This window comes from Miscanthus floridulus, chromosome 6, assembly GCF_019320115.1.
Source record: "Miscanthus floridulus cultivar M001 chromosome 6, ASM1932011v1, whole genome shotgun sequence".
Classification (NCBI taxonomy): domain Eukaryota; kingdom Viridiplantae; phylum Streptophyta; class Magnoliopsida; order Poales; family Poaceae; genus Miscanthus; species Miscanthus floridulus.
In genome coordinates, this window is record NC_089585.1 from 144,584,820 (window position 1) to 144,604,414 (window position 19,595).

Below are 19,595 nucleotides of genomic sequence, written 5' to 3' on the forward strand. Positions count from 1 at the left end.
CAGTTTAATCAAAAGCTCTACCAGACGTGCGCACGTGAGAACAGCTTGCAAAGTTTAAACCAAAGTTTAAACCAAGCCAAAATCGATGAAGCCAAAGCTATTCTCCTAGAAGTCGAAGCCACAAAAACATGGATTTCCTTAGGTTGTCCGTTATTAGTTTAGCTCAAGTACCTTATTTTTACTTCTTACCGGTATATAGTTTGAGTGAAACAAGTTGTATGATTCTGCATTGGTCAAAAACACCATCACGGACAGATCTAAAATTTGAGTAAAAGATTACATGTTCGTTTGTTTCAATGCAATTAATAAATTTTCCTTCTATGCACAATTTTTTTTTAAAAAAAACTGAACTATTACGAGACGATTTAAAAGACAACTCATTATAAAGGTTGCCCTTGTGAAGTTGTGTGCATGAGACTAATATACACCCATGTACTGACCCTAATTGGGACAATGGTTGCAGCTCACGAGAATACCATAGGCATTGCTGCAACACTGACAAAATTGGGCCTGATAAGCAAGACAGTACGGTGGATCCTAACAATTCGTCGAGCTAGCTGAATCAACAACACTACAAGCGGGCGACTTCCTCACTTCAGTATCAGCCATCCATCGCCTGACGTTCATGGCGTCACTCCATCGATCAGCACTGGCATAAATACTGCTCAGCAACATGTAGTCCCCGCTGTTACCGGGGTCTAGTTCACTGAGCTTCTTGGTGGCCACCTCGGCAACAGCCACGTTACCATGTGCCTTGCACGCCCCTAGCAGTATCCTCCAAATCACAGGGTCAGGAGCCAGGGGCATCTCACTGATGAAACTCAGCGCCTTCTCCAGCTGACCAGCACGGCTGAGAATATCGACAACGCATCCGTAGTGCTTCATCTGTGGTTCCAAGTTGTGATCTGATTTCATCCTTTCAAAGTGGTCAAGCCCTTCCTGAACTAATTGCCTGTTAGCACAAGCGATCAGCACGCCAAGGAAAGTAACCTCATTTGGTCTGGGACTTTCAGTGAGCATGCTGTAAAAAATGTTCAGTGCCTCATCCTCAAACCCATTGTTTGCTAGTCCTAGTATGATTGAGTTCCATGACAAGGTATCCTTCTCCTCCATCTCTGTGAACACTTGTAGTGCCTCCTGCATGCACCCGCACTTTGCAAACATGTCAATCAGAGAGTTCTCCATAATAGTATCAGCTTTGATATTGTTTCTCCTCACATAGTCATGAATCCACTTACCAAGATCAAGTGCACCCAAGTGTGCGCAAGCAGAAAGTACACTGGCAATCACAACAGCATCTGGTTTCACCTTGGCTCTCTGCATCTGCCTGAAGAGCTCCAAAGAATCAGAGAAGTGACTAGCCTGCGAGTATGCGCATATCATAGAACTCCAGGAAATCAAATCTTTGTTAGGAATTTGATCGAATATTTTATTTACTGAGACCAAATTCCCACCCTTTGCATATGCGGTGATCATTGCATTCAGTGTCACGGTGTTCTTATCCTTCATCTGAGAAAACACCTTTTCAGCTGATTGCAGCTGCCCAATTCTACAGTAATAATCAATCAAAGTATTTCCCAAGTACACATCCACCTCAATCTGATTACGCTCGATGTACCTAACCATACAATCTGCCATGCTCCAGTCTCCTAGATGAGTGCAAGCTGAAATCACCTTGACCATAGTAACCTTATCAGCTTGCACTTCTTCAGCCTGCATTAGCTCGAATAATGCCAATACTTCTTTAAATCTATTGCGCTGGCTGTACCCACCGATCAAGGAATTCCAGGACACGACATCCTTAACTAGCATCTCATCAAAGACAGATCTTGCACAGACCAGATCACCGCAAGCAGCATACAGATGAATCAGAGAATTGGAAACAAAGATGTCCAGAAGAAATCCAAGTTTTATAACATGGTTGTGCATCTGTTCACCTTCCTTGGGAGCATAAGTTTTTGCACAAGCCTTCAACGCGAAAGGAAATGTCAGATTGTCTGGCTTCATACCCTTTTCCTGAGCTTTCTTGTAAAAAACAATTGCATCTTTTGGCGCATCACTCTGAGCAAGCCCCCTGAGTAGAGTATTCCAAAGAAAAGTTGTTGGTGATTCGATCTGCTCAAATACTTTATGAGCAATAACCAAATCTGATTGTTGAAGAGCATAAGATCTGATAACCTTGGACATTGCATATTGACAGTTGTGCAGGCCAGAAACAACGAGATGAGCATGGAGCTTCTTTACAGCTTCCATCATTACAAATGATCTAGTTACTAGTTAAAGAGGAGCAAGAACTGGACATGAGGTTCACTTCACCTGCTTCCTGCAACTGCAAGGAATCATAATAATAGGTAAAAGGTCCAACAAACAGTTGTACTGGGCGAAACAGTCATTTTGAAGATAGAAACGTGTGAACAAATACATCATGCCTTCAAGGCTTATTATCAGTACTTAAAAAGAAAACAAAGTGAGATGGCACAATGGTAGCACCGAGTTAACAAATATGGAACTGCAGACATATCATTTATGACAATCTATTTAGCAACCAAGAAACAATAAAATTCAATTTTGTCTCTTTACATGGAAGATAAAAAGGTAAAAAAGTGCAATAACCCACCATTAGGCTGGGAGATTTTTAATGAAGTTGGTATGCTACTGGGAGATAATTAATGTGGTAAGGTTGCAACGAAATTTTAGAGAGTTTCTCTCATCAGACTGAACAATTTTGATGACTACTGAATCTCACCAACCAAAGCAAGCCCAGGAACCTTAACAATTTTCCTCTCATCCAGTAACTTCCGTGCTTGTTCAGCATCACTGAACCTACCAAGCTCATTAAGTACACTGGACAACACCGCAAAATCACCTCCGGATTCTCTTTCTAAGTCTGATATCATCTTTATTGCCCTCTTCCCCATCTCAACTCTCCATACTTACTGCAACAACCCAACAGTATCCTCCATACAATTACATTAACCTCCATAGGCAACCCTTCTATTATTTGCTCAGCCTCACACAAACGTCCAACCCTACCTAGCATGTCTATGATGCACCCAAAATTCTTGATCTCTGGATCTATATTGTACTCATAAACCATGCTTTTGAAAAACGCTAACCCTTGCTCTACCAGCCCCCCATGACTGCAGGCATTGATGACACTCAAGAAGGTGATTCTGTTGGGCCTAATCCCTGCTCTTCGCATCTCTGCAAACAGCTCAAGTGCCTCAACTGACAGCCCATGCATTGCAAAACCAGAAATTATTGATGTCCATGACACCAAGTTTCTTCTATCCAGCATTTCATCAAACAACTTTAGCGAGTTTTGCACAGAGCCAATCTTAGCATACAAGTCTATGAGTGAATTCCCAACCCAGGCATCTGACACAATACCCTTCTTCTCACAATAGCCATGCAGCATCTCACCCATAAGGATCCCTCCAAGATTAGATATTGCAGGAACAACTGCTAAAACAGTTATCTCACTCGGGCTAATGCCTTCTGCCATCATGCGCGGAAAAGAGCAACAGCCTCTGCATAACGACAAGCACGTGTATATCCATCAATCAGCCCGGTCCATGAGACAACATTCCTGCAGGGCATCTGATCAAACAGAAGCCTCGCATACTCAACCTCACCCCATCCAGCAAAGCCAATGATCATAACATTCCACGAAACTACGTTCTTCACTGGCATTTCATTGAACGCCTTCAGTGCTTCCACCAAGCACCAGGACACAACATACACATTGACAAGGGCGGTGTGCACGTAGGCATGGAACTCGAACCCCTTCTGGACCATGAGCGCATGGAGCTGCGCACAGGCTCGAGGCCACCCCAGACCGGCACAAACCTTGAGCACGAACGTGAAGGCAAATGTGTCATCAGCCAGGTGCTGGCGCGCGTGCCTGAAGAGGTGCAGAGCTTCCAGGGGGAAAGGACCGTGGGAGTAGGCCTTGAGGAAGGCGCGCCACGGCGCGGGATTTCGGTCGAACACCTGGTGGGCAATAAATTGGGTGTGGGTTTGGAGGAGTTGGCACCTCCTGTCTTGGTGCCTCAGGACGAGAGCAATTAGGTCGCGGAGGCGACGGCTAGTGGCGGGGCGGAATGGTGGGCTTCGTTGCCGCAAGAGGTGGGAGGGGGAGAGCATGTCATGGAGGTAGTAGTCCACAAACCTTCCTCTAAGCAAGCATCAAGTGCTAGAAATCAGTAAATCAGGATCCCTGCGCACTGCCAGTATGGTGAATTAGGCGACGCAGCAAAGGGCGCGCGCACCTTGAGAGGCGTCGCGGAGGGTAGTAGATGCCGGCGTGGATGACCTCGCTGTTGCGACTGGTGCAGTGGTGCTGGATCTGAAGGCCTGGAGGCTCGAGATCGACCTCAGACCTCAGCTTCCTTCTCCAGCGCCGTACAATTCCAAGGCGGGAAAAAAGTTATAGGGTCTGTTTGGGAGGTTGGCTGAGGCCGGCTTGCCCCGGCCGCCTGGTCCAGGTCAGTCCATGCCTGCCCCAAGTGGCGTAATAGCTCTGGTTTGATATCCAGTGTGAAACAGGCTAGGTCTATTTGAGATTATATTTATTTACACACATGTAGTCAGACTGACGAGTCAACTAACTCTAACTACCAAACTGAGATTGTGTTTGGTTGTTGGCTGCCTCGGCCAGGCCCATAGTCAAGATGCAGAAATACAGTTATAGCAATGAAATAAGCAAGAATTGGAGATCCATTACAACAGTTTTGAACAAGTAAACAATATAATTAGTGTTGTTAAAAGCACTAGGCCTCAGACAAATTAACAGTTGATCAATCTATAACATTGCTAGCTACACAGTACAATTGAAGAAGTAAACAAGGAACAACAGGTCCATTTGTAGCATAGTCGGCCACCAAAGACAAATATGTGAAGCCCAGCACACGTCAAAGATCACAGAAATGGATTACACAAACAAAAAGCACATGTAGCCAGCTAATGCACCCATCCATTTTGTCATCATCGACCTAATCCCCACCATTACAAAAAGTACTAATGAAGCAAGGCAAAATAAAAACATCAACAGCCTAACAACACATAGGAGATATGTAACAGAAATGGATGACAGAAACTAGTAAGACACAGCAGCAGCTCATCTAGTTGTAGTCATCACAGGCCTAAGTGGGACAGTCGTAGTAGCCTGTATTGCCCCCTTCATCCATAGTCCAAACAGCAAGATAACAAGAGAGGTGATTAACACATTCTTCCACCAATCAGTCTTACCATTATCATAAGAAGGAGCAATGATTGGAGCAAAAGCATCATCAGGAACCGGATCATAGGGAAGGGGAGCTGCTGCTCCATGAGATGGATTGACATCTCTCATTACTGCCTAAAAATCTCTAACAGCCTGCTCATAGTTGTTATACTTCTTGTATATAACATTTCTGACCCCAAGAACTTGCTTACGCACTCATGCCAAGTCAGTTAAATCCCTAGAGTCTTTTCATATAAAACCACATAGTAAGTTGGCATTTCTGTGAAATGAAACAGTGGTTTAGCCTCAGTCAAATATAATGCATGAAACTAGCAATGAGTGTGGAACTTGAAGATATACGGTTTGCGATGAAACAAATCGTTGATCTTAAGTCCCTCACTGATGACCAACATCATCAAGTTCAAATCAATAGTTATGACATCACAGGCATTGTAAGAAAAGATTGGCCTCAGCTTTAGAATCTTGTGGTGTTCATCAAGTTGAAATCATTGGTGGCTGCCATACAAATAAAAAATCAGTAGAACAGCAAGTTACAAACTGCAGGCAACAGAACAACCAAACAAGTGCAAATCCAAGGTCACGGCTGCCATGGAACCCTATTGTGCACATCCACTCACTACCATCAGTGCAAGAAAGAAGTGGGTTGTTGCTAAGGGAATGTATGTGCACACATAGGGTTTGATGACAGTCATGAAAAACATCAAGAACCAGGTAAACAAGGTTGCCACCTCATATATATGTTGTTTGCATCATAGGTCTTATATATTTTCCACAGTTACCACCAATCAAAACAAACAAAACCAACAGTTCATAAGTAAGAGAATAAGGAGCAACATATCTCAAATAAAGTAGCCAACAGAGGCTACAAAATATTGCCTTACAACATGATTGTTCTGCCCAACAGTTCTGGGGTCAAATGCCTACCATGGTGCCCTCTAGCACATATAGTTAGTCACCCTCCAAAAAAAAGAACCCAAAAGGACAGGTATGGGTCAACCAAGTAACCTGCACAAAATACCTACAGCTCAACTGTAGTCAAAAGAAGAGAGAGTGGGTGAGGGAGGTAGAGGAACTATACATCTCAACAGTCAACCCCCTCAATGCACATGGTTGCCAACATGTGCAGGAACTACATGTAGTAGTTCTTGGCTAGATAGTTCCTGAGTCAAATGTCCCTATGGTTGTCACTCATGCCAACAAAGCCCCTGCCTTAGGCCTTGTTGTCCAGCAGGTAGGTGTATGCCACTATCAGTGTCTCCTCAGTAAAACTAGTCATTGTTGTGAAATCTGTCAGTTAAGTAAACTAATAATATTAAGAACTAGATCATCTAACGCCATTGAAAAATGAAATTGGATTTTCGGGGGAATTTTGGAATAAAAGATAAATAAAGAATTTAATTTGAAAAAAGAAATTCTTTCTATTTCGGATTATTTCTTTTTTAATAGGATGGATTTCATCCTCTTTTTGGAGCAAACGGTCGAATATTCCCCTATTCCTCCATCGCAGCAAGGTAGAGGTCAACATCAACATGGGTTGGTCTAGTCTCCCTAAGAGCATTGGCAACATTGTTCACATCATTAGACATATTGATCAACATAAGCATCTCATACTCACTAAAGTTGCCTCTCTTCCTCTTTCCACTCACAGCTGAGGAGAGGAGCTCAGTTGCCTTGCTGTTGCATCCTACATCAGTGTGGGCCTTCTCAGCAAGCACATGGGTAGAGGAAGGACCCTCTACCTTAGCAGCAACACTATCAGCCTGGTTGGGCCCTAGGGCTTCACCAGAAGCAAGTGCAAACCTACCAGTGGCTATAGCATGGTCAAAGATGGACTCCATCTCAGTGTAGAACCTTATAGGGCAGTTTAGAAACTCTGCAGCTTTAGAATGGTCCTGCATTAAGGGAGAGGGAGGAGGGTACAATTTTAGACAAGTAATTGAAAGATAGGTACAAGGAGACATAGAAAAGAAATCAAAGTTCTACCTTGCAGTGGCCAAGGTAGTGCTCCTGCTCAAGCATGATAGCATTGGTGTCACTATCCCACAGTGCCCCACTTAGGTCCTTGAGCTTACAAACCCTAGACCACTTCTGCCTCCACTTCCTCAGGTGGTTGTACACCTGAGTTGGGCTCATTGCCTCCCCACTGTACTCCTTAAGGGCTTTGGCAACATGGTTAACATCCTTATCCTTGAAGACTTTGTCAGGACTACTACCATCACTAACAAGCTGAGCCATCCTCCTAAGGACAAAGCCAGAGGTGTTGTTGTTCCACCTCATGGCCCTAGGACCCCCTACAGCAGCACCATCACCGGCTGCTGCAACAACAGCACTACCACCACCACCAGCACTAGTTGGTGCACCAGCATCAGCAGCACCAATACCAGCTGCAGCTGCTGCACCAGCACCAGCTGCAACAGTAGCAGCAACAACACCCCTAGCAGCCCATTTACTACATTAGAAGCAGCCACAAACCCACCCTAGGCCACCAAGCAAATCAACTAGGAGTGAAGCCATCCTATTTGGTATTGCAATTTCAAAGTAAGTAGGAGAATAACATCACAATCATGAATACACAGGTTTTGGCCATGGGATATAGCCATGCAACAGGAGCATCATAATTGATTTATGCTGCTACCACTGTATAGCTGAGTTTCATGGCCAAAGACCATGAACCAATGACAGATGATGAAAAACAACATGAACCAAACAATAAACACTTGAGAAGGAAATAAATTTGGTCTCAGGCTTGTCCAATAGATTATTACATAAGTATCACACAAATATGAGTTCCATAGCAGGGTAAACAAACTGAATTGAATAACAAAGTTACTGCATGATCAGATACTAGAGGTACCCCTCCCTTCCCACATAGCATTATAGATGTCATCCCTCCTAAGTGCCATGGCATTGGAGTCTTGGGACTAGCTGTCATTATTAGGCAGGTTGTCAAGTGGGTCAGGTTAGCTGCCAGTGAAACCCTTCTCAGGTGGCACTACTTGGTCAACACCAAAACCTAGGATCCAATTGTGTAGAATACAGCAGGCCAATACAAGCTTGACTTGAGTCTTGTATGGGTGAAATGGTTTGTTGTCTAGGATACGAAACCTGTTCTTCAGTGCACCAAAAGCCCTCTCCACAGTGACCCTTAGTGATGAGTGCCTTAGGTTGAAAAGCTCCCTTGCATTGGTTGGGTGGTTTCTACTCCCAAACTCAGTCAAGTGGTACCTAACCCCCCTGTAGGGGGTAGAAAGCCACTACGGCATGCATAGCCAGCATCTATCAGGTATAATTTACCTACAATTGGATAACTACTGTGAGCGTGCGTGCCCATCTTAAGGACATAAGTGCATTGACTAGGTAGTGCAGTTACCTTCAAGTATAGTGAACACATCATTCCTCTCAATGGCATCAGCCAGGATAAGTGCATCATGGGCAGAGCCCTCCTAACCAGCAAGGACATATGTGAACTTGAGATCAAAGTCCACAACAGCCATGACATTTTATGTGGGATTATGTTTCCTACCCCTAAAAGCAGACTGCATGTGTCTAGGTACCCTTGCCAACACATGGGTGCCGGTCCTAAAAACCATGGAAGTGAGATAACAACACATGTAGATATGCACATCTACCAAATGAAGGAACATGTGCTTCACAATTACCTTCAAGATTGGATTCCATCTATGGCTCCCAAGTACCTTTGGGTGAATGACAGTGCTAGGAGGCTTGATCATCTCATTCCTAATGTCATCTACAACATACAAAACATGGTGGAAGTGTCTGTGCACTATCTCAATGGACCTCCTAAATGACTGGTGGACAACTCTAAATCTTTGGTTGTGACCAACCACATGAAGGAACATTGCAACCTGCTCCTCTACTGTCACCCCTCTCTATCAGACACTAAGCTCCTAACTCTAAACAGATTGCATAATGCAAAAAAGATGCTCTGGTCATCCTAAGCATGGATAGGCACTCTCCATCATTGGAGTTATAGATCAGGTTAAGGGTTTGTTGCCTGTGCCGGTCAGCTTCATCCCTAAGTGCATATAGCAGAGGGTCAAGTTTGCTATCAGGTCTAGTCCTTTTTCTTTTAAGCCTACTGGTAACAAAGGACACCATGACTATAACTAGGACAGTTGCTTACCTACACATCATCTCGCAGCTCACAGAGGGATCCATCTACATGCATATAACAATGTAACACAAACTCAGATCATCATACCCTATCTGGCCTCAACATGATTGTATAATGATTCAGTAAGCAAATAAAGCACAGCTGTGTTTAGGTACATGCCTCCAGGCGCTCAGGACAACATCATCGACCAAAATGTAAAAATACAGAAGCAAACCATATGAACAACAAGAAATGCATTAGGCATATAGAGTTCAACAAGGAACAAGCACATCATAGTAGCAAGCAAGAAAGACTGTAAGAACGACCATCACTGAACTATGATAGCAAACCCTAATCCATCGAGGAACAACAAGTAGTACTCAAATAAGATGAACCAATCATGAACAACAACTAGGATATGAAACTCTAACATAATCATCGTGAAAGGAGGGAGGATTGAGGGTCGATTTCACCTCGGGGTTAGCGTCGGCGCAAAGGAACAACGCAGCGGGAGGAAGAACAAGACCCGACGAGGCAGACGAAGCAGATCCGACCAGAGAGAAAGTAGATCGGGCCAGAAGAACAGCTTCACCACCCCGCACCAACAGAAGAAGAGGAAAGAAGACGGCCGCCTCCAAGGAGTTCCCACGATCGACAGAGCGGCGACATGTTGTAGCAGATCCAAGGCGGGGGAACGAAGACGAAGCCCACCGGGGGAGGACGCCGCCGCGACGCACACCAGCTCACCACCATCACCGGTCTCTAACGTGGCTAGAGGAAGGTGAAGAGCATGAAGAGGAAGGAAGGAGAAGCAGCACCAAGCGTCGCTTATAAAGGTGGAGGATTTCGCCGGTGGAAAGAGCGCGCACTGAGCTTTCCCTCTTCTCGTGCGAGCCCGTGCTAGCCACCCACCGCCACTGAAATCGCCCCCAAATCGCTCGCCCTCATACCGCACAGAGCCGCGCCCAGGAGAAATAAACCCTAGTTTTGTTTTCCCCGAGTCCGATGCTCGGAGCCGTTTTGCTCTCGCCGGCCGAGCTCCAGGGAGGACCAAAGCCTCCCAAATACGAGAGTTGCAGCCTAGGAACGTAGCCAGGGTCCTGGGCCACACTCCCAAATGCGCCCATAGTCTCGGCCTTTGGGGCTTCGACAAGCGACGTTCCATGACAACATAATAACAGTAGCCTGACACAGCGGGCGGCGGCCAGTTCCTCCTCGATGTTGCGCAGAGTCCTCGTGAGAGCGATCCCACTCTCCTCCGCCTCCTACGGGTTCCCCAAACCACTAAGCCCTATCCTCCGCATCGGTGGACTGCGCCTAGTCACTTCTTCCGGGGACCCCATCGCGGATGGTGGCATCGGCGGCGAAGATGACCCTTTCTCCTTCCTGGACCACTACCACAAGCAGCTCCCGCCCGATGTCGCCCGAGGGGTGGAAGCCGTCGTAGCAGCTGTCGAGGCCACGGGCTCCAATGCCGCGGGCGCCGCGCTGGCCCTTGACGGGTGCGGCGCCGAGGCGTCCGAACCACTCGTGGTGGCCGCGCTGTCGCGCCTTTGCAACAGCTGCGGCGCCGCTCATGCCGTGTTCCGGTGGGCCGCGGCGTAGCCCGGATACGAGCCGAGGAGGCGCGCGTGCCACTCCATGCTCGCTATCCTCGCCAGGCACCGCCGCTTCGACGAAATGTGCCGCACGTCGACGGCGTCTTCGGGCGCTGTACTGCTCCTCATCCGGCGCGCCACTGCGCTGTGAGGGACGTCGCCGACGCCGTCGCTGCCTTGTGCCTTCCGAGCGCTCTCGAGCTTCGGATTCGACACTGGCGTCGCCGAGTTCCATGGCCTCCTGAGCGCGCTTTGTCGGTACAAGAACGTGCAGGACGCGGAGCATTTGCTGATATCCTACGAGAAGGAGTTCCCCTTCGAGACCAAGAGCTTCAACATCGTCCTCAACGGGTGGTGTAACATTGTTTGTAGCTTGCGCGAGGCGAAGAGATTTGAGGGAATTTCTTGGGAGCTATTAAAAAAGATCGCAATGAAAAACGTCAGCGGACTTCAGGGCTACTGCTTCAACTTTTTTTTTGACCTCCATGCCATTGCCGTCAGATTGGGCTCTAACGGTGTCAAACAGGTGTAAAAAGTCGAAAATACCCTTAAGTCTAAATATTACATTAATTTTTTTAGTATCTTAACGACTTCAAATAAAAAAACTCAAAACTAAAAAGTTATAAATCTCGTCGAGATCTATAATTTTCATATAAACATTTTTTTCGTTTAACACCACAAAAAAGATATGGTTTTTTAAGATATATTAATCATATCAAATCATATCTTTTTTTATGGAATTAAATGAAGATATTTTTTATATGAAAATTATAGATCTCGACGAGATCTATTCTAGTTTTGAGTTTTTTCATTTGAAGTCGGTAAGATGCTCAAAAAATTAATGACATATTTAGACCTAAGGATATTTTTGATTTTTCACACCTACAGTTGACACCGTTAGAGCCCAATCTAACGGTAATGGCATGGAGGGCAAAAAAAAATTAGAGCAGTGACGCTGAAGTCTGCCAAACTTTTTCAGTGGCTCACAAGAAATTACAATATTTTATAATGGCTCACAGGAAATTCGCTCAAGAGATTTTGGAGCTCCATGGAGAGAGAGGGCATTAACAGGGATGTTGTGTCGTATGGGAGTATGATCTCGTGCTTCTCAAAAGCCGGGAGCCTCGACTCAGTCATGAAACTCTTTAACCGCATGAATGAGGCTGGAGTTGCTCCTGATCGGAAAGTGTACAATGCTATTGTGTTTGCACTAGCCAAGGGTCGGTGCTTGAAGGAGGCAAAGATGCTTGTCAGGACTATGGAGGAGAAGCAGGTTGCCCCAGACACAGCCACTTTTAACTCTCTCATTGGCCCCCTTTGTAAGGCTCGTCAGGTTCAGGAGGCAATGTAAATGTTTGATGCTATGTTAGAAAGGGGGCTGTCTCCTTCAGTAAGGACCTTTCATGCGTTGCTTAATGTGGCTAGAAACTCTACTGAAGTGTTTGATCTCTTGCATTATGTTGATCAGAGATGGACACTTACATTATGTTGATCAGAAAATTCTGCCGGTGGAGACAGCATGAGAGTGTGGAGAAGTTGTGGAGTGCAATGCCTGCAAATGGGCTGAGCCCTGACCGGAGCGCGTACATTGTGTTGATACATGGTTTATTCCTGAACGGAAGACTAGAGGAGGCAGCAAAGTATTATGAAGAGATGAAAAGTAAGGGCTTTTCGCCAGAGAAAAAAGACAGAAGAAATGATAACGGCTTGGCTTGAAGGCAGAGAGCTTGCCAAGGCGTCAGTTAGTTCTAAGGGTGGGTTCAGTGTCTCTCAAGCTTCCCAAAAAGTGACAAGTTTAAGGTTAGCCCTTAAGGGCAATTCATAAAAGAAATGAAACAAGATAGGAGGGCACTTATTGATTCCTGAAGAACTGCTAAAAGTTCAAATAGATATTTTGCTGCACAGGAAATGGGTGCTACTTTATGTTAGGCCTAGTTGTTTTTCACTTTATTAATAAGTCGAAAATTGGAACCACAATGCCAAGGCATGTCCAACTTGTTCAAACATACAAGTTGCATGTGATTTGCTGTATTTATTCACATTTACATTTTAGTCTGCATCCTGCACTGACTACATGCTCAATTATTGGCATACAAAACTTATCCTGAGGCATGGAGGGCTCATGCCTGCTGATTTGCTGAATACTTCCATTAATGTCCAAGGGGCACTACAGTTTATTTTGCAGAAGGAAATCAGGGAAAATGAGATGAAGATTAGGGGTTGTTCGGCTGTTAGGTTGCACAGTAGATTTCAGATGATTTCGAATGATTCAATAGTGTTATGTGAGAGAGAATAAGCTGAAACATGAGCAGCCGAACACGCCGTTTGCTGTCATGTTTCTTGGATGCCCCAAAGCAAAGCCGCAGATACCATCCATCAACCCATTAGCCGGTAGATTCCAAGGAGATACTTGCGCTGAGCTGCTTCCAAAATTGGACTGCCTGAGGACAAGGACGTTGCGAGGGAAAGTGATCTTGGCCATTCAGCCTGTTCGGCAAGCTGCAACAGTATTTTTCTCTCACACCAAACCAGCCAGCAGTAAATAATCCACGATCCAGCCCAGCTAGCCGAACATGCTATTGTTCAGGAGTGAGGACTGGCACTGTGATGCTGGCCCCTAGCATTTAACTTCAGTTTCCACTTTCCATCATGTTCATGCTTCCTGTCACTACGTAAGAAGAGAAGAAATCTCTAATTGTTCATGAAGGTTAAATTTTCGGTTGGATAATTACTTCTTGAGTATTTTAATGATAAGCCCCGTTCGTTGGTCTGAAACATGCTGAAAAATACTGTTCTGGCTGAATTATTGTGAGAGAAAAATACTGTTCTAACTAAAAAAACAAGCCGAACAAACTCAATATGAGGTAGGCCGAACGGGCCAAAACCCCGTAATGACCCAAGAAGTTACGGACGGACTTCCTTCACATTCACTGGACGGGGTGGGTTCCTTAGCCATTCTCTTCTGTTCAGTTCTTTTCCTGCTATGCTACTTTGTAAAGTAACTCGTCAGACTCGAACTGGCAGACGCTGATTGGGGGCACTTGTCCTGGGACGGCAGCAGAAGTCATTATTTTGCTGTCCAACTTCTTTGACAGGATCTATAGTAGTATTAGGGTTTGTGTAGTCAGCCTATTTGGTTGGCTGGTTCGTATCGTTGCTAGTTCGTGAAGAAATACTGCTGGCTGGTTTATGTGAGAGAAAAATACTGTTCTGGTTGGAAATTTACGATCGTTTACGACAAACCATAGCCAAACGACCAGGCTGGTAGTGTTTGTGTGGTTGCTAAATATGCAATGGCACAAGTTTAATACCGTTTGTTAGGTATTATAGTTAGGGATGAAAACTTGTTTACTGGGCTTGTTTCCATATCGTTCTCACAAAGGTGATACCGTTTCCGATAATTACTGTAGATAAATTTAGATTTTTCTAATTTCTTTCAGTACCTGTATTTTAGTCGCCATTTGAATAGTTAAATTGTGAAATCAGGAAAATTTCCGACTGACTGTCAATCATTTCCGTATAGATATCGTTACAGACCGTTTCCGACGCGCTTTAATCCTTAATTAAGGTACCATCTAGTGGCACAATATTTGTTACGAGGACTAGAGGCATGTAATTTATTTACATGGAATCGGGGATGTAGGCAGACCTGATGACTAAGAAATTTCGTGCCTCCAGACCATACCCAAATTCCTCATAGTACTGCCATTTGTGAATGACCAGAAAGGATGGAACGGGCGCGTGTGTTCTAACAGACTTGGTGTTTAGTTGGCGGCTATTGTTTTTTTTCCGCTCTTGGAGAACATGCAAGCTCTCAGACTAGCTACACTAAAGAGCTTACTACACAACTATATATCAATATAAATACATGAGAGTGAGTATGGTGATTATACCGCCGTGGAGGAGAGATGAACCAATCACAATATGAATACCAAGTGAATCACCTAGAGAATTCCAATCACAATAGACACAAGATTTTTCTCCCGAGGTTCACGTGCTTGCCGGCACGCTAGTCCTCGTTGTATCGACCAACACTTGCTGGTTCAGCAGCTAATAGGTGTTTCACAAACCTAGCCCAACAAATGGGCGCCGTAAGAACCTACCCACGAGTGAGGTAACTCTATGACTCGAGCAATTTATTAGAGTGGCTTTTGGCGCTCCGTCGGAGAATAAGCCCAAAAACCCCTCACAAATATATCCTTGATTGGGGGTGGACACACTCACCAAATTCCTTCACCAATCAACAAATCACCAACCGTCTAGGTGACGGCAATCATCGAGACTAATAAGAAATCCACAATTACAAGAATCACCTATTGCCACCAAACACGCTTGGAGATGGACTTGAAGCTCTCAAGATTAATCACTAGAGCTCAATCTCTCATTTGAATGGAGCATAAAGCTTTGGGAGTGAGAGAGGAGAGGATGAGAGCTTTTTCTTTTCTCTTAGGTCTACTTTGGCAGCAGGGAATCCCTCCGGGATCTCGGCCTTTTCCCGGGGCGAGAAGCCCGCGCGGAAACTGGCCACGGGCTAGATTACAGCGCCGTTTGGAAGCCTACGCGGAGGGGGAGGGCAGCCCAACCCACACATTTTCCCCGGGGCGCCGCCCCACGTCTTGAGACACCGGGCACGGTTCCCCGTCTGCTCGCGGGTCGCTTTGTCTATCTCTCGACGCGAGTAGGCGAGGACCGAGGAGGCGCTGCGCCACCGCCGCCCGTCATCCCTTCGACGCGAGGAGGCACTGCACCGCCACCGTCCGCCACAGATCTCCGCCGCGCCATCCCTTCGACAACCTCTCGCGTCCCGCAACTCCTCGTGGCAGGGATTCCACAGACCACCACCGCTTCGCTTCACCTCCGCCACCCTTCCCTGCTGATCCTCTGCGTTTCTGTCGCCGTCGCCTCGGATAGCGGCACCAGCAGCTCTTCTTCCGCCTCCGTAGGTGAGTTCTCCTCCAAACGCATCTCCTTCCCCATTTCTTGATCCACTAGGGTTTCATCCTCAACTTTGCATATCTGTGCTCCTTTTTGATGAAGCAACGGTACTGCTTCTGTTGTAAATGGAGGAAGCAGAGATTGGAAAGCCCATACTAGCTAGTTGTTCAGGACTCATAGTAGGGGAAAGCAGAGATCGAGTAAGCCCCGTAGCTAGAAAATGCCAACGGTGCCTGAAAATTTAGGTCAATGGTCTGTTGTGTCTGCTTGCCAGCACATACTGAAGATTTATCTACTTAAGGTTCAATCTTTGTTCAATGTTTGGTGTTTGCTATCTGTTGCAATGCATTTAGCTCATTTCTTTAGTAGTAGACTCTTATATAAATATTATAGGCACTTATGGTGTTGAATGCGGCAATAATTGGATATGTTGTACTAGCAATTGAAAATTGGAAACGTCAGCGCTTGGCATAATCTCTGCTTAATTTTCCCAAAGTAGCTAGGCACTAATTAGGGAAAGGGTAGTAATGGTGATTGTTGTTCCATCTTACTAGCGCTAGTAGGTAGAGATGCACTATTGTCAAAAGGAGGCAAATTGGCCTTTGTGTGATTCTATTGGTACTTCTGCAGTTCTGCGTCATCAACATCGCCTCTGGTTTGTTTGGAAAATTGTCGCAATAGTTATCTCATCCTCAGGGTCAGGTTAGCTTCAATCCTTTGTTTGGATGTTTGCTTCCTCTATTGGTGCTTTAGGAAACCTGCTTGTTGGCTTTGCTCAGCTATTTTTCTCCCAAAATCATGTTTTCCCCCAATCCTTCTCGTGCTCCAGTTCTTCACAAGTGTGGCTATAGCTAAGAGCTCCCTCAAACTCCAAATGGCAGCTACCAATATCAGCAACCACTAGCATTCGTAAGCAAGTCAAATAGATGCAATGCATCCTTTCTGTACCTGAATATTTTGATCAATAAAATAGGGAGCAGATATGTGCATGCATGCGTGCTACACTGCTACCATTCGTTCATTATATGTACTTATCTGATTGATTGATAGCTTCTGGTCGACTCACTCAGAAACACTTTTTGGGTTCAACTTATTGATTGTGTGAATTTAGAGGTTGAAGTGATCCTAAATAACGTGATATTAGTCACAATGGATTGAGTATAGGGGAATGACCTTTTTAAGGCAGCCAAGTTTGCTGACGTATAAATTATGTGAACATGTCTACTGGGGTTATTGATGTAACTGGATGTAGGGAGAAGGAAAATGCAGCGACAATGTCTATGTGAGAAGCTTGTGAAAGTAAGTTTAAAGTCAATTTATTATAGTGCCGAAATTATTGGTTCCAATTTATTTTTTGTTACTAGTCCATTATGTCTGTAATGACTGTATTTGATATGACGATAAATGGATTAGCTTGGTTGGGTGTTAGGTTTGATGTGATGATAAATGGAGCTATTTTCATAGAAAACTTTGTAGTTTTCACAAACTTAAATGCAGCTATTTTCTCATCGTAGTTTTCTAAAGAATGAGTCTTTAGCACTTACCAAGGCTAATACGCAGTTTTACATTACTTGTATGAACAGATGTGAAGTGGGCTTAATCTGCTAAATCCTTACAAATCTCTGTGTTATTCATATAGGTTGTTTATGGCTGCACCTGACACTTTTGGATAGTCCTACGCTTTCCTTTTGAAAGTTGAAAACTGATAATGCTAGCTAAACTTTATCTGATCGTTGAAGCTCAGATTGGGGGGTAGGAAGGTTAACTTGGAGGTCACACATTTCTTTAAGGGGCCGTTTGGATTGGAGGAAAGTCACAGGAATTTTGGAGGAAGCAATTCCGGAGGAAAGGAAACGAGAGATGTCGTTTGGAACAAAGGAAGCTTCCCTACCGTTCCAGAGGAAAGGAAACTGCTTGCACACAAAACGCAGGAACGAGAAAATCCACTCCGACCCAAGGGGACAGAGGGAATGCTGTGCTCGCTCTCTCGACTCTCCCGCCACGGGCTTTCTTCCTCCCGCCACTGCCTTTCTCCCTCCCGCCATGTCCTAATCCCTAGCCACACAAGAGCATGCGGACGCGCTCGTCGCCCTCCACCTCGGATAGAGGACGAATCCGCGACTTCAAAGTGCATCTGGGGGACAAAAACCAACTCCACCCCTTCTGTCTGTAGCACCAGAACACGGTCTTGGCGTTCCCCAATCTAGAGGGGATGGTGAGATCTCACAAGAAAAAGGTAATCAATTTGATAACTAAGTAGCCCTTACTGTAATTTCTTCCATGCTTTGTTACAGATTGGTTGGGATCTCGTTCATAGGTAGAGTCCTAGATTAGATCCGAAAATACTAATTTATTTTATTTTCCCCTAATTCAAGATTGCATCTGCTAGTTTGGTAATTCCAATGCATGGTTAAACTCATGAAGTTTGTTTATCATAAAACAAATTGCCTTTCCTCCTTTGCATTTTTTAGTCCGTGGCATTCATCTTTCCCAATATTATTTGAAACTAAAAATTTATGTATCTGAAATTATGTTAGGCACCACAAGAACTGTTAGTAGAGCAAACTGGAACCATCAGAGGATTCTTTATCTTATTGGACTTTTAAAACAACACGATGTACCAAGATTTCGGACAAACAATGCATAGAGCAAGGATGCATGGACTAGTATGGTTGGTCAGTTCAATTCAAGATTTTCTTTAGCATTCACCGTGGCTCAAGTAAAACAAAAGGAGCAAGATTTGAAGGAGTTTCGAGTTGTAAAGGAATTGCAAGAAGAAAGTGGTTTTGGCTAGGATTCTAGTAGAATGATGGTGACTGCCCCAAAAAGTGTATGGAGGGGGTTAGAGGAACGTTGAAACAAAGACACTCTTCTTCGATGGCGAGATAAATCATTTCCATACTTTGATGATCTGTTTGCTTTATATGATGGTGAGTTTCAGTTCATGGATCTAACTGCCTATATTTTCATTAAACATTGTTGCACCTATACTTAAAAATTTTCTGTACATATTTGTATAGGTCGTTATGCTGAAGGAAGGAGTTGTCATGGAATGGATCACTATGCGAATAAGAGAAAACAATGTTCAGAAGTTCCTGCATCACTTTCACCTCCACGACATGTTCCTGTTACCACATCGCCCTTGCATTTTGATATTGAGGGGCAAAGAGATGATACTAATTGGTTTGGCACTGATGAATTTAGTCCTTTCTCAAATATAGTTAATGACTCTACTTTTAGTGCCTCCCCAGAAGGAACCCAGCCACAAGATTCCTTAAATCAAGAGACACTTGCCCCAGAACAGTTTTCAGTAACTCAACGTCACACTTCCCGACCATCTAGTTTGACTTCAGAGATGGTTGATGGTAAGCGAGGAAAAAAATAGAAAACCAGTCGTACTGCATTGACTAATGATTTCCTAGAGAGGTACTTAATGCTCAAAAAGGAAGCAATTGAGCGATTTGCAATCATAGAAGAGAAGAAAATGGAGGATCCATATAGCATCAAGAAGTGTGTCACAGTTCTTGAAGGGTTGCCTGATCTACAAATGGAAGAGATGATAAAAGCAGCAGACATATTCAAAGAAAACCCAGCAAACAGGAAAACTTTTCTTTCATTTTCTCGTGATGAAACAAGGCTGGGATGGTTGCGCAAACAAATTTAGCTTCCGAAAATCAAATTCACATGTGCGCAGGTAAGCTAC

General features: G+C 44.7%; 3 protein-coding genes and 3 pseudogenes across 4 annotated transcripts; 2 read left to right on the forward strand and 4 right to left on the reverse strand.

The window, feature by feature from the left end:
* Positions 1 to 406: 406 nt before the first annotated feature.
* LOC136460062 (pentatricopeptide repeat-containing protein At2g22410, mitochondrial-like) lies at positions 407 to 4,452 on the reverse strand. Of its 2 annotated transcripts, none has more exons than XM_066459899.1 (2): positions 4,272 to 4,452; positions 407 to 2,329 (listed from the first exon to the last, which is right to left on the reverse strand). In XM_066459899.1, the coding sequence occupies exon 2, from the start codon at positions 2,254 to 2,256 to the stop codon at positions 538 to 540; it is 1,719 nt and encodes a 572-aa protein (XP_066315996.1). In that variant the 5' UTR covers positions 2,257 to 2,329; positions 4,272 to 4,452; the 3' UTR covers positions 407 to 537. The 2 variants fall into 2 exon arrangements, with proteins under 2 accessions (XP_066315996.1, XP_066315997.1); XM_066459900.1 differs by lacking the exon at positions 4,272 to 4,452 and having other exon boundaries at positions 407 to 2,074; positions 2,179 to 2,317.
* Positions 2,733 to 3,508, reverse strand: LOC136461424 (pentatricopeptide repeat-containing protein At1g09220, mitochondrial-like). Its single transcript, XM_066460721.1, has 2 exons — positions 3,034 to 3,508; positions 2,733 to 2,932 (listed from the first exon to the last, which is right to left on the reverse strand). Exons 1-2 carry the CDS (start codon positions 3,506 to 3,508, stop codon positions 2,733 to 2,735), a joined length of 675 nt encoding a protein of 224 aa, XP_066316818.1.
* Positions 3,505 to 4,146, reverse strand: LOC136461425 (pentatricopeptide repeat-containing protein At1g09220, mitochondrial-like). Its single transcript, XM_066460722.1, has one exon. It carries the CDS (start codon positions 4,144 to 4,146, stop codon positions 3,505 to 3,507), a length of 642 nt encoding a protein of 213 aa, XP_066316819.1.
* Positions 4,453 to 6,374: 1,922 nt separating the features above from the next.
* Positions 6,375 to 8,835, reverse strand: LOC136461426 (uncharacterized; annotated as a pseudogene).
* A 1,742-nt stretch (positions 8,836 to 10,577) lies between these two features.
* Positions 10,578 to 12,747, forward strand: LOC136460063 (pentatricopeptide repeat-containing protein At5g15010, mitochondrial-like; annotated as a pseudogene).
* A 5,675-nt stretch (positions 12,748 to 18,422) lies between these two features.
* On the forward strand, positions 18,423 to 19,556 carry LOC136461427 (uncharacterized; annotated as a pseudogene).
* Positions 19,557 to 19,595: the final 39 nt, after the last annotated feature.